Raw genomic sequence first — 22,127 nt, 5'->3', positions numbered from 1 at the left:
CCTGCCCCCAGCCTCTTTTCTTTCCAGCTAACTGGCACCCAATGGGACAGGTACCCATGGTTGTCATGGAGACCTGGCCTGCCAAACCTCCTCAGCCTTCTTGGGCGGGAAGTGGGGGGTGGGGGGGCAGACAGATATCAAGATACAGAGAGCAGGAGAACATGCAAAGAAACCCACGTACATGGGCACAAATGCACACGTGGAAAGCACAGGAGAGGGTAAGCAGAGTGTACCAGGCTTGCTGTGACCATGATTTATTATTGTGTACAGGACTGAGAGAATGTAAACAAGTATGCAAGTGTGTGCAGGGCCACGTGTCTGAATAGAGCGTGTTTCATTGGGTCTGAGTATATACTTATCTATACTGCTACTTTGGTGTATAGTAGTGCACTGAAAAGTGTATTTAGTAAAGATGTGCCTGCGAGGGTGTGCACATACATACAAATGTGAATGGGGGTGCGGGAGCGCCCTGTTCCCCCACAGGCTTTAGCCCCTCCCTACCCCAAAGGCAGTACCATTGGGTACTGGGGCCCAGGGACCCAGGACAAAGTCTAGATGATTTTGCCTCCTGCTGCTCCTTCCCATGCCTTCATGTCTGGTAGCAGGACAGTCTGGAAAAACCAGCTGGCTGATTCCCAGGACTGCCTAAGGTGCTAAGCCCTGGGTAGACCCAGGGTGGGAGTGGGGAGTCTTGGGAAACCCAAGAAAGAGCAGAGTAATTGGTTCAAAAGCCTGGCTGAGCCCCCTCTGCTTCCTGGTAAGACTGAGCTGCCCTTCCCCATTCCTCTTCTCCTGAGCCTACAGTTCCTTGTGCAAAGATTATATTTCCCTCTGAACCAGGAGGCCTTCCAGAGTAGGTCCCCCTTAAGTCAGAAATTCTCAGAGTATAGGGCCTTTGTCTACCTCTTTATTGGAATAGGATTTCCAGATAAAATATAGAAGCCCAGTTAAAATTGAATTTGATATTTTAAAAAATTAGTATAAAAGATTCCTAAATATTATATAGAAAATGCTAATACTAAAAAAAATTGCTCATTGTTCTCTGAAATGCAAATACAACAGGGGACCTAATGTTTTTATCTGATAAATCTGGTAACCCTATAGTGGAAGCCCCTCAAGACAAAAATAGGTTAAAAGTGAACTAATGAATAATGATATTCTATGCAAATAGTAACAATAATAGAGCTAAGATGGCTCTACCAATATGAGAAACAGACTTTATTACAAGAGATAAGAAGAACATAATACATTCATAAGAGGGCCAATTCTTCCAGTAAATAGATCATTTATAAACATATATGTACCTAACAACAGAATCCCAAAATATATAAAGCAAATACTGACAGAGTTGAAAGAATAAAACAGTTCTACAATAATAGTTGGAGATTTCAATGCCCCCACTTTCAATAATGCATGAAACAACTAGATGGAAAAATCAGTGAGGAAATAGAGGACTTGAACATTATAAATCTAGTAGACCTGTAAACTCATGTTCAAATTTAATCCCCATTATGCAATATTGATTAAGAGGGTAGAAATTTAATTTGACTGTAGGATTTGAGTTGGGACCTTTGGAAGATAATTAGGGTTGAATGAGGCCATAAGGTTGTGGGTATAGTCCAATAGCTATGGTTTTATAGGAAGAGACCTGAGCTGGCACTCAGTCCTTCTTACCACGTGGTAATGACTTGTGCTACCTCAGGACTCTGCAGAAGAATCTCAAAAGATGCAGCCACCTCATTCTGAACTTCCCAGCCTTCAGAACTATGAACCTGATAAACTCCTTTTCCTTTTAAATTACTCAGTCTGTGGTACTTAAGTATAGCAATAAGAAGTGGACTAAGATAAGACCTCATAGACAGAACATTCCACCCTATTACTGCACATTCTCCTCAATGGAACATTCTCCAAGATAGGCCACACGTTGGGCCACAAAACAAGTCTCAATGGATTTCAAAAACTTAAATCATTCAAAGTAACTTCTCTGACTATGGTGGAATAAAACCAGGAACCAATAGCAGGAAGAAAACAGGAAAATTCACAAATATGTGGAAATTAAACAAACCCTCCTAACCATTGTGTCAAGAAATCACCAGGGAAATTGAAAAAATTATAAAATACTTTGGATCAATAAAAACAAAACCACAACATACTAATACTTCTAAGACTCAATGAAAACAGTGCTTAGAGGGGAATTTATAGCTGTAAATGACAATATTAAATAGAAAGAAAATTCTCACCTCACAGGAGGAGAATAAAAAGAGCAAACTAAATGTAAGACAACTCAAGGGAGGGAAATAATAAAGATTTAAGTAGAGATAAACAAAATAGAGAATATAAAAACAATAAAGCTAATGAACCCAAAAGTTGGTTCTTTGAAAAAATTGACATACCTTTGCTGATAACTCATAGTTACTGGGTTTGCTCCAATATCAAATATTGAAAACAATGCTTATTAAATAATAATTAATGAAAAGTGTTAATTTTCAGTATCCCTATTTTTCAATGATAAATATATGATTATTTAGCATATTGATCAGACAATGTTCATAAGAGATAGCCATCTACAGTTTCCTTTTCTCTTGATGTCTTTGGATTTGGTGTTGGGATAAAGTTGGCTTTGCAGTATGTATTAGGAAGTTCTCTCCTCTTTCTTGGAAGGATTGGTATTGATTCCTCTTTAATGGTTAGTGGAATTCACCAGGGAAACCATCTTATCCTGTGCTTTTATTTGTTTGGGGGGATGATATTATTATTAGTAGTAGTAGTGTAAGGGTCCGGCAAAAGTCAGAGGAACCAAGAGACCAACTCATGCAACCGCAGAAGGGGGTTTATTGAGAATCCAGCATGCTGGGGCTCCACGCTCACTCAAGAAGGGAGAGCAGCCCAGAGCCCCGAGCAGGGGTTGAGCAGTGCTTAAGTACACTTTTTTGGGGAGGGCAGGGACTTTGCATACATCAGAGCAAATCATCCGGAGGCGCGGGAAAATCAAACAACAATTCCCAAACATGATTAATCCATTCATTGGCGGGAACAGGTCGGGCGGGAGTGATAGGTCAGTCCTAAGAAGGGGGGTACATTCAAACTGATTGGTTTGGGCCCTGAATGCCTACGTGCCAAACTGCACAGAGTCCAGGTTATTTAACAACTAAATGGTCAGTACCGGGCATTGTCTTAACTGCCTCAGGAATTTCAAGTTCTGTGTGCAGTTCAGAAACTTTACAATACCTAGTCCTTTACATTTTAACTCAGGCTTTGCAGCTTAGAAACTTTACCCTTTCAGTAGTAGTAGTATTTATTGAATCCCTTGACTTCTGATGGGTCTTTTGGATTTTCTATTTCTTCCTGAGTCAGTTTTGGTAGCTCATGTCTTTCTAGGAATCTGTCCATTTCTGTTAGCTTATCTAGTTTTTCCATATATACTTGTTCACATTCTCTTTTAATCTTTATTTCTGTAAGGTTGGCAATAATCTCCCCAATTTCATTTCCAATTTCGGTAATTTGACTCTAATCTCTTTTTATTGGTCAACATAGCCCAACACACTTAGACTCAGCTGTTGTATACCATTTTTAGCGAGTAATTTCATAGCAGTGAAATCTTTCAAGTTTTCTTCTGGCATAGTTTTTGTCTCAGTAGATTCAAAATTATCAGTGATGACAGTTGTTGTAAGGGATGAAGAAAGAAGGCGTGAGGTGTTGGGGTGCCTTCTAAAGCAGCAGGTCAGGTCACATCATTGTTCATCTCTCAGCCACTTTCTCTGATTCTTTGCAGAAGAAAAATGTCAGAAGCATTTTCCAAGTAGAGTAATTTTTTTTCTGGTTAAAAAAAAAGGAATTGGTAAATTTTGACTAAGGAAACAGTTGAAAAACAATATCACCAATCCTGCAGAAACAAAGATAGAGAGGGTATTGGAATTTCTGAAATTTACTGAGAAAGGAAACCCCCAGAATCTCTGTCAAACTGCCCTTAAGGTTCAGATTTTCCTATTTGTTTGTGTATCTGTTGCTTCATAGGGAAGGAACTTTTCAATGTTGAAGCATTCTTTAATCAGCTGTGAGAAAAGAGAGATGGACAGACAGGACTTTACTACCTGTTGAACGTGAATTTGAGATCTGTTCTGATATTGTCATTCAGAGATTTGCAGAAGTTCTACTATTATTTACTGCTGTGACTGACTAACACGTAGAGAAATTTCCCCTTTCAAAAGCACATTAATTAAAAGTATTAATTCTCTACTATTTTCTATTTTGTAATTTTTACATTTCAATTTCGTATTGACATGTATATAGAATTCAACAAAACATTTTTTTTTCTGTCTGCATTTCTTTTCCAGCCATTTGTACTATTTCTTTCACTGCAAGATTTTAAAGTGAGTTTGTAGCGCAGAGGAAAAAAATAGTCCCTGATCCTGTTGTCAGATGTACCAGAAAGGCCACTGACTCCCAAGGGTATTTGTCTATGGTCCCCACACCTGCCTTTCTCCCTTCTGGAGCCTTCCAGCCAAGCATAAGCCAAGCATAAGGTATAACCTCCATGGGGCATCCCAGTCTTTGATGATGGCTCCTCTGCCCGGGGCTTGGCTGCCCCTCTCCTGTGTGGCTCCCAGGCAGCAGGAAGGCCACCGGGGCAAAGAAGGGAGGGAGCCTTGTGGTGTTAGTTAGGGCTAAGGAATCCCCGCAGCCCCTTCTGCACCTCTGAAGGAAGGCAGCTCAGAACCAAGCTGGCTCTGCACTTGGCAGGCTGAAGCCAAGCAGTTAACCCTTCCCCACAACTGGGTCCTATGCCTGGATGAGGAGAAGTGGCAGGAGACAGAGGACGTCATGATAACGAAGCAGTCCGCACTCTGTCCAGGCTGGGACCCTTCCTTAGTACATGGGTGCATCTTACTCATTGACCTTCATAACACGGTAGGTTCTATTAGCACCCATTTCACAGCTGAGATGGAGCCACTGTGTCTCGAGTCCTCCTTACAAGTCCTCTGTACCAGGCCATGGGCAGATTTTTTTCCCTGTGGGATGGCTGCTATCATGGTCCACATTTGACAGAGAAGGAAACAGGGGTCCAGAGAGGCTAAATAATTCAACCAAGGTCACACAGCCAGGGCTTAGACAGCAGGTGTAGATTCAGGTTGGCCGATTCTAAAGCGCATCTTCTCCCTCTAGCTTTCCTTCTTCCTGGTGATGCTGGGCATTGAACCGACAGCTTCACCTGATAAGCAAGCACTCTACCACTGAGCTACATCCCTGCTCCAGGTCTTCCTGTTCACCATGCAAAACATCCTCTCTGAAAGCACCCCCTACCACTCACACCTTAAAATCCATCCTCTGTCCTGTGGGCACCAAGGAGGAGGGCCTGCAGGGGTGCTGCCACCACCTTTTCTGCAGTCCCAACACCAGGGAACTCCTGGGAGCACAGATGCTTTGCTCCCCTGGCCTGGGCCTCCCCCATCTGTGGTGTTCCGGCCCCACAGGCCTCCTGTGCTATGGAGGGGCAGTGGGGCTCCCGGCTCCTGACTTTCCTTCCCTGGCCTGGAAGGGGAGACAAAATCGGCATCCTGGGTGGGGCAGGAGCCTGTACTGCCAGGCAGCCTTACATGAACTTGGCATGAGATGGAGACCCAAGTGCAGCCTTTCTCAGCTAGCAACTTGGTAGGGTCCACAGGGAAATGTCACAACAGCAGCACAGGGTAGTGTGAGGTCACGTAGGGGCTCAGATGTGAGGAGGCTGCACAGGGGCTCAGGTGTGCTGATCCACGCATTCCCTCTTGGGTCTGCAGTACTCCCTTGCTTGAGTTCTGTGTCAGTTTTCTCATCTGTAAAATGCCACCGTATCCCCCATCCGGGGGAATTAATGCAAGAACTAAAAGGAACAGAGCATGCCACATGCTTTAGAATCACCTGGCTCATCGTCAGTCTGTAGTAATGTTGGCCGTGGTTATCATGTGTTATTATGAAATTGAAGCCAGAATTAAACAGGCAGTCAGTATAGACAGGTAAATCGAGTCAGGTCAGACCAAGGAGGCCAGGCTGTCCCTGAGGGATTGAAACGTTACTTCCTTCAGAGCCCTTCCTCCACCCTTATCTAGAACCTGCCCCTGCTCCAGCCTGTTGCCAGGGTAACCTGTCCCAGGAATTGCCCCTCCTTCAGGGAGCATAAGGTTGTCAATTAATGTGTCTTGGGCTGCTCCGTCCTCCCTTCCCCCCTCAGCCCACCTGTTTCCCACCTTGTGGCCAGCCACCAGCCTTCCAGGGCCTGGCCACAGTAGGCAGGAAGGAGAAAGATAAGGGGAAGAGGGCAGGAGAGCAAAGGAAGCCTGGGACATAAACAGGGCAGAACACCTCGCTTCTTGGGATACCAGGATACCAGCTCTGGCCCCCTTCTCCCTCCCGGGAGAAGTCTGTTACCCCTTTAAAAATAAGCCCTGCTTTATGTCCTGCCTTGGTGTGCTTCTCTAATGCTCAAACTTCAACATGTGGGGGAGCAGGACTCGTCACCAATAACTGGCTGTACCAAAACCAGTCCCCAGGGTTTGGGCAAGGGGGGCACCCCCTGGGGTGCCTCCTATGGTCAGCCTGGGAGGCATGGGGGTGAGGTGGAAGGTTAAGAACAGGCCACTGAGTCTTCTAGAACCTTGTTGGACACTGACCAGCTGTTGTGACCCAAGTTACTTCTCCTCCTCTCCTTCCCCTCCATCCTCCCCTGCTTCAGTTCTCATCTGCAAAGTCAGAGTCTTTTCAAGGATGAAGTGAAATACTGCACATAGAGTGCCTAACACAGAACTTCGCGTTAACGGTGCCTGTCATTATCACGGTCACTTTTACCACCACTTACCCTCTGAGAGGTTGCTGTGGGAATGGGGAGCGAGTGCTTTCATCTTGCTTTGTAGCCAAGGACACTGGGATTGGAAAAAGTCAAAGGGATCAGCCTGGGCTCCCACTGCAGACTCTGGCACAGCTTGGATGGAAAACAGAAGAGCCCCAGGCGCTTTCGTGGATAAACTGACTTGCCATCCATAAACCATTCCCTTAACTCAGCTTAAGACCCGGGTGCTTTGGTCCCCATTTTTTCAAAAGACTTTGTTTTTAGAGAAGTTTTAAGTTCACAGTAAAACTGAACAGAAAGCACAGTAATTGCCCATTTGCTCCCAGCACAGGTACCCCCTCCTGACTATGGACCTCCAGCACCAGAGTGGTACACTGTTGCTGTCCACCAACCACAGACACATCACTACCGCCAGCATACATCCTTCACTTTAGGGCTCTCTCTCGGCATCGTACATTCTGTGTGTTCTGACACGTGTAGGATGACGCGACCTCTCATAGCTTGTGGAATCGTTTCACTGCCCTGAAAGTCCTCTGAGCTCCTGCTCTTCATCCTGCCCCCTCCCCAGCCCCTGGTGATCACTGATCTTTTCACTGTCTCCAGTTTTACTTTTTCCAGAATGCCACCCAGTTGGAATGGTATGGCCTGGAACCTTTTCAGATTGGCTGCTTTCACTTGGTAATGTGCATTTCATGTCCTGTCATGTCTTTTCATGGCTTGATAGCTCATTTCTCTCCAGCACTGAGTGGCAGTCCATTGTCTGGTGCACAGTTTATTTATCCACTCCCAGAAGGACATCTTACTTGCTTCCAAGTCGTAGCAATTCTGAATAAAGCTGTTATAAACATCCGTGTGCAGATTTTTGTGTGGACATACGATTTCGACTCATTTGGGTAAATACCAAGGAGTGCAACTGCTGGATCATATGGTAAAATATGCTTCGTTTTATAAGAAACCGCCAAACTGCCTTCCCGAGTGACTGTACCACTTTGCGTCCCTGCCAGCAATGGATGAGAGTTCCTGGTGCTTCACATCCTCGCTGGCATTTGATTTTTGTCAGTGTCTTAGAGTTTTGCCCCATTGCGCGGATAAGGAGACTGAGATGCAGAGAGGAAGAGGCCTTGCCCAAGGGGTGACACACGCCTGCTTCCCACACACATGGCCCTTTCTGTGTCCCCACTGCTGTGAGTTCTTTGGCTGAGGAGTTGTTTTGCAGGGGGTCTGTGACCTTCCTAGCAGGCTTTGCAGAAGGTCTACCTCAGACAGAGGAGGCTACTCTGGTGTGTCATCCAGGCCAGAGGCCTTCCAGAAGTAAGACTAGATCACGGTGCCAATTTACAGGCTTGGTTGTTCCTCTGGCCCTCTGCGGTGGTCATGGGAAGGGCTGGGCTTGGATCTGGACATGGCTTGGATTCTAGCTCTGCCACTGACTGCTGTGTGGCTGCACACCAGCCCCTGGGCCCCTCCACACCTCAGTCAGCACAGCTCCACAGTTGCTGGGAGGGTTGAGGGTACTTAGGCAATGAGCCTGCACATAGGCACAGCTGTCTACAGCTCTATACTCGCCAGAGACAGTGACCTGTGGTTTGCTTTCTTGTGATGTCTTCATTTGGGTTTGTTATCAGAGTAATTCTGGCCTTGTAGAATGAGTCTGGGGCTTGCTGTATCCCCCAAAGTCAGTATGTTGGAACCTTAATTTCCGGGTGTGGTCTGTGGCCTGTTGGGGGATGTTTGAGTCACATTAACCCTTTGTGGATGGGTCAATGCTGCCACTCCCACTGGACTGGATAAGTCACCACAAGAGGGAGTTGTCATACAGGTGAGTTTGTCTTACTCTGCGTTCTCTGGCTTCCTCTCTGGCCATAGGATCCCCACCCCCCTCCCCGTGGTGCTGGGGATTGAATCCAGGGCCTTGTGCATGCAAGGCAAGCACCTCACCAACTGAGCTATGTCCTCAGCCCCTATTATCCCTTCTGCTTTCCGACATGAGTTGAAGCAATACGAAGCTCTCCCTGAAGGCACATACTGGTGCCACGCTCTTGGACCTTCCATCCTCCAGAACTGTGAGCTAAATAAAACTCTCTTCTTTATAAAGTACCCAGTCAGGCATTCTATTACAGTATCAGAAAATAGCCCAAGACAGGGCCGTGGCAGCTCTTGTTCATGGAGCTGTAAGACATCGAGGGCAACTCCTGTGAGGTGAGGTGTGAGCTGGCGGGTGAACATTAAGATGAGCTGAGGGGCTAAGATGTTGGCAAGAAGCCAGGCACCGCAGGTGGGCTGGTCAGAGGGCCAGCCTTGGAACCCCAAATAGGAAAAGTGGAGAACTATACTCTTAAGCTTCCTTTTGTTCTTCCTGGGGTTCATTGAAGCCTTGGAAACTGGGTCAGTCTCCAGTCGGAGGACTCCTACAGTGCAGCACAAAGAACTCAGGCTGGAATCCCGTCCCTGTCACTGTCTCCTGGGATGACCTTGGGCTTCAACTCTCTAAGCCTCAATTTCCTCATCTGTGAAATGGAAATAAAACCTCTTCTAGGACTGGCATGCACTGGTGTGTAGATGATTAGGACAATGGACCTAAAGCTCCCAGTACAGAGTGGCCAGGACCTGGCCACCTTTTTAAGTCTTGCTCTTGGTTCTCCATTTATTTCTAAGGATGGCAGAAAACCGTCAGTATTTTGTCCTCTTGGAATTTGGGCAAGTTCAAACTTTTCCTCTAATGGTTTGTTAAAAAACTAACAATAGATGGATTAAAAGGAAAAAGATACACAAATGTATTACCAGGCACCTGTGCACGGGAGCTACGCCAAATATGAAACTCAAAGGCTGGCGGAGGGTTGAGGTTTAAGTACCCCCCCCCCCCGCCGGGGGTGAGGGAAGTGGGAGGCTACTGGCATTTTTAAAGGAGGAAGAAATCATTTGTAGGGGAAATAAGTGAGCCCAGAGAACAGAAAATGGCCTGGGACAAAATTTCTCTGGGCTCTAATTTTCAGTCTCCTGTGGTGTGAGTTTAATCTTCCCTGATTAATGACATTTCAGTAAGAAAAATGAAGCAATTATGTTCCTCTTTGGCAGATCTAGTCCTAAGATAGGTAAGGAAACTCAGAGAAAGCCCCTTCCTATCCTTTGGGAGAGAAAGGAGGATCAAGAAACTGGGGTGGTGGTAGAGGTAAGGTCAGAGTGACCTTGAAGTTGCTGCTTTAGTTCAAAGCACTCCGCTGTCAAGTGCCATACTCTGGTGTATTGTTTTGGCTCTTTAAAGCATCACCCAGGAACATTTAAACAGTTTTTTTTATAAAATCCTAATGAATTGTCCTGCAGCATCCTAGACCCTTCCTTTGCCACCCTGCCCCAGCCACAGGGGCCTGCTGGTGGGAGTACCAATGCAACTAGGGTTGACTACAACGCAGTGTAGACCAGACCTGGCTGCCCTTTTTGATTTGTCCTTGGCAAAGTTACTTTTGCATCGCCTCCTTTTGCCAGTATTCTAAATTCTAAAGAAAAGCTGCAGCTCAGTAATTGAGATGTTAACTGCTAAATCATCTTTCTTGAGTCTTACAAGACCCAGAACATCTGGCAGCCTTCGGATAATATCAGAATATGAAACATCCCTCCTTCCTCTTTAGTTCTGTGCACCAACTAACACAAAGCATTGGAGTTGCTATGAGCAACTTACTTGCAGAAAAGTTTTGCAGAAAAGTGATACAACTATCTAAAGAATTATAGGAATTAGCTCCTGGAGGTCAAGGTCAAATGCAATGTTCAGACCAAAGGCTTAAAAAAAAAAGAGAGAGGAGAAACACACCCTGGAAGACAGAGACCCCCATCCAGGGGCACTTTCTACCTAGTGCCTCTGCACCTCGATTCCCTCATTAGAAAAGCTCTTTCACATCTCAGTTCCCTAAGATTGTATTTTTTAGGGGAATGATAACTCCGCATCTTCTCAGGGTACTAGCCCTTGAATAACTCTGGTTTCCTTTCCATCAACTCTTGCCTCTGAAGTATTATTGGCTTTCAAGTAGTGAACAGACAGAGTTGGGTCTGGTCACAGTAGTAGGGTGCAGTGAGCAAAAAATGGCTCCCCCTCCTTTCTCAGGGTCTTTGGCTGGGCTATGAATTAAATTGACCTAAGACAGATTAACAGGAGCAAAACCATATGTAATTATGTTTGTATGCAGGGGAATCCCACACAAGACTCAAAGATGGATTGGATAATTGGCACTTACATAGCCTCCTGGGCTACAGAAAGGAATAGGGGCTCGGGGATTCTGGGGGTGTTGGAGACAAGACAGGTGATGCGGGGAGAGGCAGGAAATGCTTGGTAGATATAGGTTGTCTTGTTGTACAGATAGTGTTTCAGGTGATGAAAGCTGTTTGGAGCAGTTTCCTCTTCCTCATATACTTTATTAATGTAGACTTCCTTCTTGGATGTAAATTTCTTTTACAAAGTGACAGTTTTTCAGAGCTGCTCCTGTGTCTGCAGTTTCTCAGAATAGCCAGCTCAAAATACGTCAAGGAAGTATATTTTGGGGTGGCATATTCTGGTCTCCTATAGTCATATTTTGGGGCAGAGTATCCTGAGCCCCAACAAGGGAACTGCAGATTCATATTGTTTCATTAAAAATAGGTTCCTGAGACCCATGGCACATGAATAACAGCATTGCTAGGCATGGTGGTGCATAGCTGTGAGCCCAGCAATTTGGGAGGCTGAGGCAGGAGGATTGGAAGTTCAAGGTCAGCCTCAGCAGTTACTGAAACCCTGTCTCAAAATAAAAAAGGGAAGAAATACAGCTCAGGTAGAGCATCCCTGTGTTCAATCCCCAGTATTACAAATATAAATAATAATAATAATAATAATAATAATAATAATAATGGTCTCATTATCTTTTTCTCATAGCGGAAGATAAGAAATTAACCTGGGATGGCATATTTGACAATGAAGAACACCAAGATATAGTTTCTTGAATTGAACAGGAAAAGATGGCTCTTGGACCCTGCAAAGAATCTTCACATGCACTGACTACCCAAAAAACAAAAATGCTAGTACCTCTTCTCTCCCCTTATTATACACTTTCATCTATAAATCACCATACCTTATTATGGGCCAGGGATTTTACATTACGTTCTAGAATCCAATTGTTCATTTAAAAGTGGGTCCCACACTAAAGGCCCTACACACTTAGCTAAGGGTAGGAGTAGTAACAGGGGAGGTAAGCTTTGTCCTTGTGAGCCAGAGTATGGAATCTCCTGGAGCAGGAAGAGACCTTGGCAACTGACTGATCCAAAGCCTGCCCTTGGCAAATGAGGATGGAAATTTAGCAATGAGAATGCCTTGAGGTCTTCAGTGCTGAGACGGTGGGGAGGGCTGGGAGCTCAGTGGAGGGAGAGACAGTGTGGCTGGGGTGGTATAAGTGGGTCCTACCTAATAAAACTGCTCTTGTTGAACTCTGGAAGATAGCAAACCTGTGGGAACTGGCACAGAGGCACAGAAGTGAGCAGAATCTGGGGCCCATTGTTGGAGACTGGTCTGGTGGAACAGGTGCCTGGGAAGGGGCTGCTGGGCTGTAAGTGGGTCTCCAAGCTCTCCCTCCCAGCCTCTCCAAATGGAGAGGCATCTCTCCTATGAGGCCATCAGGACCCTTGCCATTCCCATCACTGGGGGCATCTTCAGGTCCAGCCTCAGAGAGACAAGTGAGGTACCTGAAGCCCCCAAATCTGCATGCATGAACCATCAAAGCTCCCATCCCTCACCTTGCCTCTGTGCCCAAATGTGCTTGTGACCCCCTTATCTTTAATGGAAAATCTGACAAAACTCCAGTTCAGATGTTGAAGTCCAGGTTAAAATTCAACTCTGCTACCTGGGAGATGGATGGTGAGAACAACTGCTTCCCATCTGTTTTGCATGTTTAGCTCCCAGGGTGCTCACCACACCGAATGATGCAAATTCATGGTTTTCAGACTGAACAGCTGTCAGGATCCTCTGGAGGGCCCCACCTGGGGGGAGCGGAGTTCCTGCTTCAATAGGCCTGGTGTGGAGCCTGGAAATTTGCATTTCTGGTTTTTGTTGTTGTTTGTTTGTTTTCGTTTTTCATTTTTTTACTGAGGATTGAACCCAGGGTTACTTAACCACTGAGCCACATCCCCAGCCATTTTTTATATTTTATTGAGAGACAGCATCTCTCTGAGTTGCTTAGGGCCTTGCTACGAGGCTGTCTTTGAACTTGAGAACCTTCTGCCTCAGCCTCCTGAGCCACTGGGATCACTGGTGTGCACCATCACACCTGGTGGTAATTTGCATTTTTAATGAGCTTCTGGATGAAGGTGATGCTGGCTTGGAGAACTGTCTCAATGTTGCCCAAAGGACCTTGAGGCTGGAAATCTAACCAATGGACTAATGGACAGCGCTGCTCTGGCCCTCTGCTGGTGGTTGGTGGAGTGGCAGGCTTTTATCTGCTGGTGGAGGCAATGTTACATGGAATGACCCCAGCTGCTGGGTGGGAGACCCCGAATCTATTTCCTTAGCAAGTTGGTTAATGAGAAGTGCGGCACACCTCTTCAGACACTGAGACGACTGTAAAAAGCTGTCCCTCTATAAAAAGAAAATGACATCTCTTTACAATAGTAGACAACAATGCAGGCCAGGGCTTCTCTATGACACCCCCTTTCTGCCCAGCAGAGAGATTTCTCATAAGAAGAAGGGACTGGGGCTCTGACACCCGCACCAGACAGAGATGCATACGTGCCTGGGAGACTAGGTCTGCATCTTCAGGCAGCCTTTGCAGGGCACCTTCTCTCCCTGCTGCAGAGGAGAGTTAAGCCTTTAGGCTGCGTGAGGTGTTGAGTGTTTACTTTCCTTCATGTGATGCCCCCATTCAAGATAGTCAGTTTTTACATCACTGTCTTCTGTTGATTTGTCTGTTGCCTGTTTATTTCAAAGGCTCAATTGTTGAACCTGTGGAAGGGCAGGGGAAGCTCCCTGTTCCCTCAGTTCTAAGCCAATGGCTTCTGTGACTCTACATGCAGTGACAGGGATTGCTAGGCCACAGGGATTTCGAGTCCCAGGCTCATAGGTGCTAGAACTCAGTTCTCCCAATTCCCTCCCCTTGCCCTTGAGGAGCCCTAATCCACAGAGAAGTTTGGGGTTTGCGGGTAGTGGAGCACAAGGGACATAAGGTGTGATGGAAACGGAATCCTGGACCCAGACAGGCGGGTTGCCTTCAGAGTCAGGGAGACCTGAGCAGGTGCCTGGGTGGTAGCCACGCATGGAAGGTGCCGTAAGACCTGGGCCCTGGAATGGGAAAATAAACAAGAAGAGAAATGAATTACAGTAGATGGGGTAGAGAGAGAAGATGGGAGGGAAGGGGAGGGGGGATAGTAGGGGATAGGAAAGGTAGCAGAATACAACAATTACTAATAGGGCATTATGTAAAATTGTGGATGTGTAACCGACGTGATTCTGCAATCTGCATTTGGGGTAAAATTGGGAGTTCATAACCCACTTCAATCTAATGTATGAAATATGATATGTCAAGAGCTTTGTAATGTTGTGAACAACCAATTAAAAAAAAAAAAAAAGACCTGGGCCCTGGCCCACTTTGGCACATGTAGCTGGGAGCAGTGTTCTCTCTGAGCCTTTGTTTCCTCCTCTGAGAAACCAGCTCATTCAGCTCTGGTTAGAAGATTATGAGTCTGAACAGAGAACAGAAGATTGAATGATGGGGGCACATGGCTGGAGAGTGTGGTCCCAGCAGTGTGGAAGGACTGGATATGCTGCTTTCACTCTGCTGTATCTAGTGACAACTCTTTAGGGCATGCAGCTGTCAGCTCCACTGTGCAGAAGAGGAGTAAAGTCTCAGGAAGTTCAGGCACAAGGAAGCTCAATGAGTGCCCCATCACCCATGTGACAGTGGAGAGGAATGACTGAGCCTAGGTGCATGGCTCCAGAGCAGGCTGCTAACCACGTAAGAGTGGAGGAGGCTCTGGGAGCAGCCAGCCCCTGGGCTGCATGAATGACGGCTGAGAGGAGCCCTCCAGGGCCCCCATCTGCTCCCTGTAGTTCCATGTGCCTGTTTGCCATCAGGACCCAGGGACAGCTTGGGAGAGCAGACCTCTGGGAGGAACTGGCTCAGAGCTTCCCTCCATGAGCCCAGTACTGTGATTCCTCCCTCCCTAGTCCATTTTCAACATCGTGGGTGCATATACATTCGGGCACGCATGCACACACACGCACACGCACACACGAGCACACAAATGAGCACACATATGCACATGCACACACACACACATGCACATACACACGTACACACACTGTTTAACAAGCTCACAGAATGGTCAAGGAGAAGACCTTGCTCAAGTGAGGGTGTCCCACAGTCAACGATGCAGCCCCAGAGGCCCCACATGTGCCTCCTGCCAGGGCCCATCACTCATCATCCCTCAGATATGGGGTGAAGGAAAGATGACACCCCAGGGAGGGCCCCCGCCTGTCTCAGTGCTCCCCATGCCAAAGTCAGCATGGTGCATGTGGTATAGAGACAGTGGAGAAAGACAAAGACAGACCACAGACAAGACAAAGAGGAGAGACAGACACAGCCACAGAGACAGGGAGATGGAGGCAGAAACACACGAAGAGGGTAGGAGTGCAAATAAGCTGGTATGTTGGAGGGGGAAGAGAGGAACCCTGATAACCCTGACGTGAAGGTGGAGAGAGGACAGCCCGGTACCCAGCCTGACAGCAGTGGCTGTGGGTGGGAGGGGTACAGCAGGAAAGCATGGCGGGGTGGGGGGGGTCAGTGAGCCACAGTGAGGAAGACACAGACATGGAGATCTGAAGTCAGAAAGGTGACAGCCCCAGAGAAACAGGGGTGGGTGGGAGCAGAGACGTGTGCTGGGGGAGAGAGGCTGGAATACAGGGAAGGACAGGGACTAGAAGCTGACAGGGCAGGCACCCGCGTGTGCCTCATTCCCAAGAGGAAGAGCCATTCACCCTCAAGCAGCACCTTCCCCAGGAGGATGTCAAGCACACAACAGGAAATACAGCCCTGCACAGGCGCAGAGGGAAGGAGGCCCAGGGAGCTGCGGAGAGGAGCGCAGAGGCTGGGCAACCAAACCCCTGGCCCTGTCCAGGAAGGCGGCCGAGGAGATGACATGAAGGAAGAATGAAGGGCTGGCGAGGCGTGGGGGAGAAGGGCAAGGGGAGACGGGGAACCTAGACACAGGGGTGGCACCTCTTCATGAGGACAGTGGGGAGCCCTAGGCCGGTTTCCTGTGGGCAGATCTGTGTGTTCTGAGCAGGAGCGCGGAGTGGCTGGGAGGGGAGTGAGAGGTCAGCACAAGGTAAGAGGCAGGAGGCCCAAGCAAGAGAAAAGCCTGCGTGGTAACAGTGGGGATGGACAGGAGGGGAAGGATTCGAGGACTCCAGGGACTGAGACCTGCGGGGCTTGGAAGACCCTGTAACTGAGGGTGGCCAGCATGTGCACCTGCATCTTGAGCGGCATGCACCAGGCAGCCAGCCAGGGCTAGAGAAGCACCACCCACTATGGTTCCATGGCTTTTGGAATCTCCCTCAGTCCCTGCAGCAAAGCAGTGCCCACCCATAATCTGGGATGGGTGCCCACATCTGTGGGTCTTTCCTAAGAGATTGTGAGCTTCTTGCAGACAAGGACCAAGCCCTCCTCACTCTGTACAGTGGCACCTAGTAGGAGGCCTGGGCAAATGAACACACAAGGCAGGGCAGAGGCTCTTGTGGAGAAGTCCTGGTGCCTGGCTGTGCAGAGCGGGGACCTGGACCAGAGGGCCATTCATTAAGGAAGATACTAAAGGTATCCCATGGCAGCCTTGTTGGATGGGTTGGGCAGTTATCCAGTATTTCCTCTGTGTCAATCTAGTAGCCGGGGGAGGGGGCACATATGGTCACAGTCCATAAAAAGAGAAAAGAACAAATACATTGTATCAGGGTATATAATATAGTGTCAATCAGAGGACTGTGGAGGTAGCATCAGGAGAGCTACATAAAGAAGGTAACGTTTGTGTTGGGCTTTGAAGGATGAATAGGAGTTTGCAGAGCTAACAAGGGATAAAGGACTGGAGGCTGAGGAAAAAGCATGATAAAGCATTGAGGCATGACAGCATCTAGAAGAGATCAAAGCTGGCACTGCAGGGGCTTATTTACTCCACAATAAGTAACAAATGCCCTCGGCCTAGCCTACTTCTGATTCCTCCTGCAGCCCAGTGGATGATCTGAGAGCTGACAGCAACTCCTCCCTTCCTTCCCCAAGGCAGTCTCTGAAGCTGAGGGGCCAGCACTGCCCACCTCACAGCACAGCCCTGCAGTATGAGGGAGTGCTCTCAAGGGCAGCTCTCAGACAAAGGGCGAGAGGAGCACAGAGGAACACACTGCTCTCCATGCCCCACCCCTGCCAGGCTCTTCTGCACCTGTCCTGGAGGTCTCCGGGGAACTGAGCCCTCTACCCTGGGGCCCCCCCACAAGTGACCTTGAGAACACAGCTTCATGCTGGCTTTCCCTTTTTTCCAATCTCACGGCCCTCCCCACCCCACCCCTTTTCAACTCCTGGGATCACCTTCCAGTTAAATCCCCTGTATCCATCTCCTTTCTCAGACTCTGTTCTGGGTGACCCAGCTGTGATGGGCTGTATGCTGGACGCCCATGGAAGGAGGCGCCATGGAAATGGCACACATTTGAGTTTCCACTTTGGGCTGAACCCTTGACCTGACCCGAGGGGACCAGAGTTCTTTGGGAAGGCCCTTCCTCATCCAGACCTCCATGCTCACTGGGGAAATGTGACAGAAGGGGCAAACCGGCAGCACATAAGAGATCAGAAACATTTCTTCTCGGAGCGTGTCACGTGGGATGGGGGCAGCAGATTGATGTTCCTAATTACATTTGGCTCAAGCTGATATTAAGTATCTGTCTCATTCCCAGAGCCCACAGCAACAGCGGATGGCGGGGATGGTGCCAAGAGGCATGCTGGGTAGCCAAGGATGACAAACTGGAATTTGAAATATCCATGAGATAAAAGTGGACAAGCCACAGCCGTGGGTGCAGAGTGACTGGTGTTCTTGAGTTGCCCTTTAATGGTTTCCAGTGGGGTCCTGGGGTTGAAGTGTCCTGTCCTGAGGCTGACCTATCCAAGATTATCCCAATCTAGACACGGAACCTGACCACTTCCAAATGCCGCACAGCTGCCGGATGGGAAATGCTTTTGTGGACCTAATTTACATTTCTTCTGCTGGTTGAAGGTTAATTTTGTTCTTGGTGGCATTAAATATTTGCTCAGTACTTAATGCATGCCCAGGGGTACACTATAAGAGAAGGTGGGCCCTTGTGTCCAGATGCTAGGGGCTCACTATGGATACTGACAGGAAGCTCCTGGAAACTAGACCAGACCCTCAGAACTAAATGGAGCAGCACAGAGGTATGGGGGCTAAGTTGTCAGGTGAGGTGGCAAGGAGATGGGGCTATCCGAGGTGAGGGCATCTGGTTGGTGCAGAGAATAAAGAGGGCATTCCAGGCAGGGGGTAACTGTGGTCAAAGGCATGAGATTCAACATGGAAATAGCCCAGGAAGAGTCTGGCCCAGAGGAGATGTCTAAGGCCTATGGCCACAGCTGCTACAGAGATTTAATAAGTCCCTGAGACTTGGCTGAGGACTAGCAGTTGCCCACCTACCTCCCCAGATACCTGGGAAGCTCAAATAAGGCAGTGGGTGTACAAGGGCCCTAGCATTCAGAGGCTCAAAGCACAACCCTGGGATGGATTTAGGAAGAGTTTGGTTCAAGTCCTGGGTCTATCTCTGTATGAGGGTGACCAAGTCTCTCCCCTCTGCAAATCTGTTTACTGGTCAGCCAAAAGGGGATGGCCACTCTCTCCTCACTTTATTGCATTTGGAGCTACCCAAGCAAATGTAAAAGAAATCAGCGGATCTACAAAGCTCTTTGCAGATGACATCACTCTATTATCTTCTATTACCATTGCTCTAGTATGGACTTGGTCTCGGTGAAGGCAGGCCCCGCTCTCCTCGCCTTCCCAGCACCCTCCTCACTGCACGTGCTCACATAACGTGGCCATCGAGGTCCTGTGAACTGCTGGGTAGAACAGCGAGGGGCAGCGCTTTGGCTTGCCAGGGGGAGGGGAGATAGACGAGGTGAGGCAGATGTCCCCTGCCTCACGCAGCCCATTCCTTCCCTCCTCACTGCCAGCGGGCTCACTATCTGCCCAAACCGATTCTGCCCGGGTACTCAGGAGGAAGACTTCTTCCTCAAGACTTGGCAAGGTCACCCTCCGGTTGGTGACTGTCCGTCAAATCCCTGCAGCAGCTCCAGGGTACGAGTGACTGGGTCAGGATTCCCTCTCTACAGACTCACCTGTGGGTGCCCAAGCAGCGTGGCCCTCCAGAGTACTGCAGACTCCCCTGGGCAGGGCCTGTCCAGTCCCTAAAATTCAGCTTTTATTACCAGGGTTCCTTAGGGAACTTGCGACGAAGTTGAGAGAGGGCGCCAGGAGAGACGGCTTGGGCTGGCACGGTCATGTGCGCCTTTACGAGTCACTTCCCACTCTGGTCCTTTGTAAAATTGACCACGATGGCCTTGGAGCGAGCTAACTGCTGCAGGAATTAGATTCAAAGATCTGCTTACACGGTCCGTCTGGCGACCGTGTGCGACCGTGGGCGCGGGGGTCTGCACGCTGCAGGGTGCTGGCAGGGTCGGGGCTGGCGGCCGCCACGCCCCTCACCCGCCGCGCCTAGCTCCCGGCCCGGGGGCAAGACTTTTCGGACCTGCAGGGGGCGAGCCCGACTGTCTTCGCGGCCCGCGCGCGGCGCCTTGGCCGTCCAGCTTGTGACTTCACCAGCGTCCCCGAGCCAACGGGGCACCCGAGAGCCGGGTCGCCGCCCACTCCCCTAGCTGGCAGGTGCCAGGAGCCGCCCTCGCCAGCCGCGCTGTGTCGCGGGCCCTAAGGGGTTAAGCCGCGGGCCTGGGCGCCTGCCCCGGGATCAACAGTGCCCGGCGGCGGGCGACCGAGCCGGGAAGCGCGGGGCCGGCGGCAGCGGGCTGCGCTTCCTCCGCCTCTCCCTCCGCCTCCTCCTTTGTAGCGAGTTCCCGGCCCCTCTTCCTCCCCGCCCCCAACCCGGGCCCTCTCCCTCGCCGCCTTTCTTCCTGCCTCGCCTTCCTGCGGCGAAGGAGGCTCATCTATTATAAATGCACAGTCGGGGCTGACATCAGCGACGAGCGGCAGCTGAGCGCGGACGAGCGGTCCCTGCGCGCTGCCAGCCCGGAGCTCCGGCCCCAGCTCGGCGGACCGCCGGCGGGGTGCGGGGAGTGCGCTGAGAGCTGCCTGGCAGCGCGGGACCCTTCCCGCCGCCGCCCCCGCACGCCGCGCCCGCGCCCGCACTGCCGCCGACTTTCTGCATGACTGTCACAAAGGTAAGCGCAGATCGCCTGCGGCGCCCGGGACCCGCAGGCGCTGCAGCCCCCAAGTAAGGGCTGCTCGGGGCGCGGGTGTGGGCGTGGGGAGTGGGCGGCGGGGCCGGGAAGGTGCGGCGCGCGCCTCACTTGCTCCCCCAGTAGTCGCTCGAGTCGCTCAGCCCGAGGACTGCGGAGGTAGGGGGAGGATGCCGCTTTGGCAGCCCTTGTGATTTGGACAACATCCCTCAGCTCCCGGCCCAGCCCCGGGACTGCATTTTTAACCCTTGTTTAGGATGCTGCATTTTTAACCCCTGGAGAGCCTTGTGGAGCTGCCGGCTCCCTGATGTCCCTCAGTGGAGCCCGCCGGCAGGAGCGTCGCTGGCAGAGACTGGGGTCAAAAGTGGTGTAGGAATGGTCTTGCCACCCTGAGTGGCCCGTGGAGAGGAAGCCCCACCCCACCTGCCGGCTCTGCCCCCATCCCAGGAGGCCTGCCCCACTCCAAGGCCATCCTCTGAGCAAGGCGCTGCCCTGTCCCCCCAGTAACTGCCAGTGGCGGGGAAGCTCAGGCTGTGGGCAGCTGGAAGATACAGGGAGGGAGTGTGTCAGGGAAGGGGAAAGTGGGTACCCTGGCAGCCCCCATGTTTGAAGAGGATTCTCAGGACTTGCATGGGACCTAGGTTTATTGGAGAACTTTGGGGGCTTCCTGGTGTAGGGAGGATAAAGCAGTTGGGGCAGTGAAAAGTGCCCAGGGTTAAGCCATCAGGGGAGACCCCAGCTCAGCTCTACTCTAGATCCTTTGGGTGACCTTGGGGGGGGGTTCTACTTTGGGCCTCAGTTTCCTCTTGTGTAATGTGAGAATCATGAGTCCTGGGGGTGTGACAGGCAGTTGGAGAACCAGAGAGATCAGGGTGTGAACCCACACTTTCCAAAAGGTTCTGTCAGGGTACAGGGCTCACAGTTTGGCTTTGGTCTTGGTCTTGGCCTTGGGTTTAGTGATCCATGCACCAAGGCCAGACTCCATCTTTTTTGGCTGTTTAGCTGGCCTTCGCCACTGGGGAGTCCAAGAGTAAAGCCAGGCAGGCAGTCTGCTTGTGGCCGGAGCAGTGGGGCCAGATTGCAGGCCAGGGGTACAGGGAATGGGGAGGGGCAGTTCTGCTCCTTCTTATAAGCCAGAGGCTACCCAGGCTCTCATGAAATCTATCATGGGACAGTATGCTTGCTCAGGGTGCTTGGGCTCAACTCCAGACTTTGCCATTGTCCCTGGTTCTGAGACTTGGGAGCATTGTAGGAAGATACACTTGAAGGCCCAGGGGCTACTTCAGCTCTGGCTGCTTCTGGTGGCACTGTTGTAACCCACAGGGGATAGGATGCTTAGTGTTTTGAAATGATACAAATGTTGTTCAGCTGGACTAGATTATTGTCATCAAGATTATTAATGCCAAAGATGCTAGAGGGCTAGGGCAGAAGAGTAAAGAATGGGCCTGGATAGAGAAATAACAGATGTGAGAATTGTAATAACAATACAGAGGGTTGGTTTGGCACTTCTTGTGTCTCTTTATGTACTTGAATCCACACAGCCTTCCTTCCCAGAAGGCTTGCAACAGAGGTGTGCTCAGCTCCCTTTAGCTGAGGAAGAAGGTGAAGCTCAGAGAGGTGAAGTGACTTGCCTAAGTCACCCAGCAAGTAGGGTTTGCTCTCAGGTCTGTCTCAATCTATGGCCAGTGATCTTCCCATTGCTCTGCACTGTTGAGCACCCGGGGATTGGGGGACTTTCACAGTGGAGGGGTACTGCTTGGAGGCCTGAACCCTAGGCAGGAATGGGACAGGAGTCCATGAAGGTGGCTCAGTTGCCTGATGAGCCACTGGCAGACCTGGCTTCTTTGCCT

At 49.7% G+C, this 22,127-nt stretch overlaps 1 protein-coding gene and 1 long non-coding RNA gene across 2 annotated transcripts in view; one reads left to right on the top strand and one right to left on the bottom strand.

Annotated features, from left to right (window-relative positions):
- Positions 1-2,812: 2,812 nt before the first annotated feature.
- Positions 2,813-19,754, bottom strand: LOC144377706 (uncharacterized). Its single transcript, XR_013438722.1, has 2 exons — positions 19,204-19,754; positions 2,813-3,816 (listed from the first exon to the last, which is right to left on the bottom strand). It is a non-coding gene; the product is annotated as an uncharacterized LOC144377706 (long non-coding RNA).
- A 101-nt stretch (positions 19,755-19,855) lies between these two features.
- The window catches only part of Coro2b (coronin 2B), a 136,803-nt gene continuing 134,531 nt past the window's right edge, over positions 19,856-22,127 (top strand). Inside the window, exon 1 of the mRNA XM_078049397.1 lies at positions 19,856-20,259. Coding sequence (XP_077905523.1) covers positions 20,245-20,259 — 15 coding nt within the window. The 5' untranslated portion in view covers positions 19,856-20,244. The remainder of the gene's footprint in view (positions 20,260-22,127) is intronic.

The sequence above is a fragment of the Ictidomys tridecemlineatus genome, chromosome 5 (genome assembly GCF_052094955.1).
Source record: "Ictidomys tridecemlineatus isolate mIctTri1 chromosome 5, mIctTri1.hap1, whole genome shotgun sequence".
Lineage (NCBI taxonomy): Eukaryota > Metazoa > Chordata > Mammalia > Rodentia > Sciuridae > Ictidomys > Ictidomys tridecemlineatus.
This window is presented reverse-complemented; position numbering and strand designations above follow the sequence as displayed.